Here is a 6,000-nt window from a genome sequence, read left to right on the forward strand (position 1 = left end):
TAGCGAATGGAAGCGTGACTGAGAGAAAGGTGTTAAGAGAAGAGGAGAAAGGAAAATAGAGAATGAGAAGAGAGAGGGAGAAGATACAGAAGGGGAATGAGGGAGGCAGAGGGATAAGAAAAGGGAGCGGTGGGTTGGGTTAATTTGGGCACAGAAAACCGTTGCCTCCCCACCCACCAGCCTCCATCTCTCTCTCCATTGACCTAAAATCCTCAGAGATGCCTTCGAAGGCCACTTGTTTCCTACTCTTCCTCGCTCCATATTTTATATATTGTTTCAATAAATATTTCAATAAATTGTTTCAATAAAAGAAACACAAGAATTGGGTATCAAAGGAGTCAAGGTAAATGGAGAAGAAATTAAAATGATCCAGTTTTCAGATGACATCGCAGTAGGGGCAGAAATGCGAGAGCACCTGCAAGCAACCCTAAGTACAATGGATCAAGTACTTGGCTAATATATTATGACCATCTAGAGGAAGAAAACTCAAATTCTAGAGTAAGGAAGAGAGAAGCTGAATGCAGATATCAAAATTTGAGAGGTGAAACTAGAGCAAGTGGAATTTTTCATCCACCTGGGAAGTAGCATACTATGGGATGGAAGAAGTTCGACCGACATCAAGCAAAGAATAGCCCAAGCTAAGACCGCATTCATGAAGAAGAGGCAATTAATATGTTCAAAGAACCTAAGGCTGGAAACAAGGAAGCAATTCGTCCAGACTTTCATGTGAAGTATGGCGCTCTATGTTTCCGAGACTCCAAACATTGGAAAAGTGGACCAGCAAAGAATAGAAACATTTGAAACATAGTGCTAGAGGAGAATGATGAAGATTAAATGGACTGACAAAGTAAGGAATGAGGAAGTATATAGAAGAGCAGAAGAGGATAAGACCAAATGGAGGACTCTAGTGCAAAGAAGAAATACATGGATTGGACCTGCATTGAGGCACAATGGATTGATTAGGAATATAATAGAAGGGAAGATTCCATGAGAAACCCCAAGAGACATGGACATAGGACAAATTAAGAAGGACGTAAAACAGAGAAGGTATCAGGGATTGAGGGAATTGACATTAAATAGAGTGGAGTGGAAGGCTGCAGCAAACAAAGCCTAGGATTGAAATACTGATGATGATATTGTTTCAAGCAGAATCACATAGGTAACAAGGTTTTACGGGATATGTTCATTTTAACTTTGATCCAGTTCTGTTGGCTTAACAGAGATGAGTCATTGTGTTCCCGTCTCTCATTATTCTATCATTCAAATGCATCAGACATGTTTTTAGGAAACAAACGCATGCCTAACTTCTCTTTCTAGTACAGTTGAAACTTTCAATAGTTTCCAAAATCCTATGACAATCACCACTTCACAGTGAAAAGGTGATTACTTGGCATTAAATAACAGCATTCATGTGGCCCACTCAGCAAAACTCTCTTCTGCCACAGTGTACTCATACTCAGGGTATGTTCAGTTGGTTGCAAAATTTGACAGAAACGACCGAGCAATACCACTTTTATTTGATATTTTTATTTTCCCTCTAACAGTGCTATATAGCTGCTTCATTCAAACTAAATGAAATTTCAATATTAGGCATGAGTAGCATCCTCAGGATTTGTAAATGATCAATACCAATTTCTTTCAAAAGTTCATACAAATTCCCAATATGCTAGGTATCTTCCAAGGCTTCTTTCCTCGAGAGACCTCTCTCCCCTTTCCAACAAGCACTCTACCTCCCAATACAAATTACCCCAATTGTTAGAAATAGCATTTGACTTTTGCTCAATGTACTCTGTGCATTTTTCGGATAGAAGGGAACAGTGGTAGTATGTCTTCTAAAATATCTCATAGTTTCTTTAAGGAACTGGCTGTAGCAGTACGAATAAAACTGCAATTAAGTACCATTTCTGTCACTTCTTTGAATATACACCACTTCCACAAAGCTAGACCTAAAATTACTAAGAATTTTCCAGGATAAATTTGCGAGAATCGATTAATTATACTCTCATGGAGAAAATTTTAAAAATGAACCTATAGAATGGTATTTTAGAGATTACCCTTGGAGCTTCACCAGGTAGATGAATCCACTATCTTTTGAACCCAACATAATATTGACCCAGAAAATTCAACAGTTGATAAGAATTTCCGATTCCTCGAAAATGAGCACGGTAAATGACTTGAAAGCTAACCTTCATGTCCTCCTCTGTCACACACCCTACTTGCACCTTCCACCAAGGTTCGATGTGCACATCAACAGGCCGTGGGGGCAGTAAGTCTTTCACTGTGGCACCTCTTCTTCGAAATAACCTCCGACCTCCAGAGCGACACTGGTTCATTAGATCTATGTACTCATTTCGTCCTATTCCCAGTAACCTTAGGCCTGTAAAATGTCACATGATTAATCATTACCACACCTCACTATCTTTAATCAATGAGTAATAACTCTTTATGTACACGTTAATGGTGCAAGGAAATATTTAACAACACATTACCTTTCCGCAATTCTGAATTGGTTTTGTGCAATTTTTCAGGGATGGAAATAAATAAAACATGAAAATAAATTAACACTAGCTTTTCATTTATTTTCATAAATTTACCTTATGCTATGCTAAGCGTGATCAGTCTAAGCAAGTCTTGCTTTTGGCTCTATCAACACACTATTTTTATCAAAACTTGATTCAGTACCAATGAAATTCTTCAATATATGCTTCTTTTATATTATTATCACCAAAATATAAATATAAAAAGGTAATATATACAAGCAAATTGAAGCAAACTGTTATAATTAAGGGCTGTGATTATGAAAATTTACTTTTGTATCAATGAAAATAGTACTTATATACACAATTATATATGTGACAACTAATAGGTACGATAAAATAATGTAAGACTGGTAATAATTGAAAAACTGGATTAAGTTAAGACCAAGTGAAATGGTTAAAATCTCTGAATAGCTATGAACTGAAAAAGTTCAATTTCAGGAAATAACAGTCTACTCACATCCATGAATGAATGAGCTTAGGTAGGGAAAGCTTATGGTAGTAGAAATATGGTTTGAAGGAGATCCAACAACTAAAGCATGCTACAAACTTCACTTCTTAATATGGGCAACATGCATTCTTTGGGTGGGACATGAATTTGACAGATTCAGGATAATTAGAAAACTTATTATTCACCAGGTTAACAGATTGACACAAACCAAATCACTGAGAGTCAGTTAAATTTCTGGGAATTTTCCAATTTAATTGATTTATTAAAAAATAATATGATCAAAAATCTTTTGACCACAAAGACAAACTAGATTGTAAAAGCATCACTATATTTTTCAAATTCTGGAGTTGAAATAAAAAGTTGGAAGTCAAAAAGATTTTCCAATTAGTATAATCAAGCTAGATGAGGAACTGAAATTTGGAAGCTTTAAGAATGTAAATAGATTTTAATTTACCAATACGCTACTGAAATTATTGGAAAAGGGGCAGAGGAGGCATCGAGTTTTATCTATCTAATTGATAAAGTTTAGAATCAAGCAACCAACTCAACTGGACACTCACAATCAGCAGCAGTGAAGTTTGGTAAGGAGTCATATGACCTCTCTTTCTCCATGGTGGCTTCCACAACAGAGACATAGTATTGGAATGGCGTAGCACGAAGTCCACGGACAACAACATCGGACAGGTGATAGGGATACAGGAGAAGACTCTCTTTGCTGTATGCAAGCAATTCTTCATAATAACGTTTCTCATCTTTGTGTACATGACGCACTTAAATAGAAAAAAAATTAAATAGAAAAACCGAAACTACTTTACCGCTAAATGCATTTAAAGAGGCGAGAAATTTTTTTGATTATTAATGCAGCGGAAATTAAAGGTGTAAACTATATACCATTGGGCACGAAATCTAAAATTAAACTCAAAAGAATTGCTTTTCATCGTAGAAAATTGGTCATTTAATGTATTATGAATAAAAGAGAAAATATCTAAAAGACGTCACATGGAGTAAGCAACGAAATACCAACTATAAGGCTTTATATGCTGAGTACTGCATGACACCAAAGAATTCAACCACAATACTACGTACCCAAATTCCCACGATATCTAACTTGATTCTTGATGCTGAAGTTTATGATGCATTTTTCGTATTCCTTCTGTGAATTGCCAAGGCTCTGCAAATAAAGTTAACATATAAATATAAAACATATGTGTCTATTTCCGAGCGTTTGTTCACAGTTCTTTAATGAATTTTCCTTCTACGGAAGAATCACTCTTAAATAATTCCGGTATGATGTAGCAGACAGACCATACATAATAGTAACCAAACCAAAATACGAGTTTCTTGTGTAATGTAAACAACAATACTCTCATGCTACCTGTTTAACATTGGCTGGGAGTTTGGCCCACGGCAAGTTGTGGCGAATATGATACTCAATCTCGCCATTCATGACACTTAGTAGCAAAATATCCCTTATATGATATCAAATAATAAGACATCACCGTTTGCACGGCACCATCTCAACGTATCAGCTGCGTTATATCAGGAGCTAAATTTTTCATATCAAACATCAACCGGAAATACGGGTTTTACGATTTGACAACATAACAGAATAAATACTAACGTAAGAGGAATACAATAAACAATTTATCAAAAACGCTAGACATTAGACATGCAGGACTATAAACGATTAAAGGGTAGGATATAACAATACTTATATGATTAGATCTCAGATATCAAGTCTAATTATTGTAATTTTGTTGTGTTGGCTACATTATATGAGAAATTTCAAATCCATTTCTTGAAAGTAGCGCGCATTATCTTCTAGTTGCCGAATTGGTTAGAGGAAAACATAAGGTGATTATTTATTTTATAGAAACTGATGATCAAAAGTCGTGCTGTTTTCAAAGGTGGAAAACAAGAACTTTAAAAATGTTGATGAAAGGGATCGATAATAGTTGTGGATGGAGTAGGAGATATAATGAAGAGTCAAGATTTTCTAAGGGCTTCTATATTTCGGTTACAAGTCAGAAAAATTTCAGAGATATCAAATCATTCGAAAAACGACATATTTTGACGTATTTCCAAGTTTGCCACATTCTCCCCGTTCGCCCCCATAACAAACAGCGCTACTAACGGAGGAAGCACGTATTTAGTTATCGCAACAAAATTTTACAGAACAGGTGGCGGGCCATACAAATCATTTTCAACTAGATTTCCAGGGTTGTTAGAATAGATGTTTCGAGTTTACAAGTAATATGTCGTGGACAGTTACCATTTTAATAATTTTCAATGCTATTAAAAATCTATATTTGCTTCGATATTTATCGCAATATCATTATTTATATACCTAAACGAAATAACAATGATAAGAGTGGCTTGAGCATTAGGCTGCTGAGGTATGTCTCGAGTTCTTAGTCTGGCGATACCTCTTGACATCATTGCCTAACTCCTAGAAATCACAATTAAAATTATCCTCCGGTAAACTAGAAGCAACACCTAAAGAAGAACTGGCCGTTATCCTAAATATTTTGAAATGCATATCTAGGTAAGTAGTTGCGAATTAGAGATATCCCTAAGCTCTATGTAAAATGCATTATGCGTGGAAGTTACAAAATATGTAGAGTATGGCTGATTTTTTTCCAAGCACAAGTGTTGTTTCTAGACAAGTTTGTTAGGTTTCTGAAATTGTGGAGAGGGAAAGGGAACACTATTTTTTTATCTTGTGCTGCGGAAAAATGAGGAATAGGGAGGAGGGGAGATAGTGGAACGAAGCGAGGGTGCTGTAGTTTTAAAATATAACTTAAATCTATGAAATAAACAGAGGAACATATTGATAGGGCATTGATTCATTAATTTTTGTTAACGGGGTATATTAAGCTCTTAGTAGGATCTCTTGGATTTTTCGAGTGCCAGGGAAAGAGATGGGGAGATCCTCATCACTTACCATGACGCACTAGTATACAGGAAAGTTTTTGACGACTGCTTCACAGTCTCAATATTACACTCCCTACC

The 6,000-nt window shown here is 35.9% G+C and overlaps 1 protein-coding gene across 1 annotated transcript in view; it reads right to left on the reverse strand.

The window, feature by feature from the left end:
* Positions 1-4,788, reverse strand: part of LOC139695367 (protein FAM91A1) — a 35,032-nt gene extending 30,244 nt beyond the window's left edge. Inside the window, exons 1-4 of the mRNA XM_071594093.1 lie at positions 4,364-4,788; positions 4,075-4,159; positions 3,549-3,758; positions 2,187-2,377 (exon numbers count right to left, since the gene is read on the reverse strand). Coding sequence (XP_071450194.1) covers positions 2,187-2,377; positions 3,549-3,758; positions 4,075-4,159; positions 4,364-4,435 — 558 coding nt within the window. The 5' untranslated portion in view covers positions 4,436-4,788. The remainder of the gene's footprint in view (positions 1-2,186; positions 2,378-3,548; positions 3,759-4,074; positions 4,160-4,363) is intronic.
* Between the last annotated feature and the right edge of the window lie 1,212 nt (positions 4,789-6,000).

This window comes from Hetaerina americana, unplaced genomic scaffold, assembly GCF_022747635.1.
Source record: "Hetaerina americana unplaced genomic scaffold, ioHetAmer1.1.p SCAF_1, whole genome shotgun sequence".
Taxonomy (NCBI): domain Eukaryota; kingdom Metazoa; phylum Arthropoda; class Insecta; order Odonata; family Calopterygidae; genus Hetaerina; species Hetaerina americana.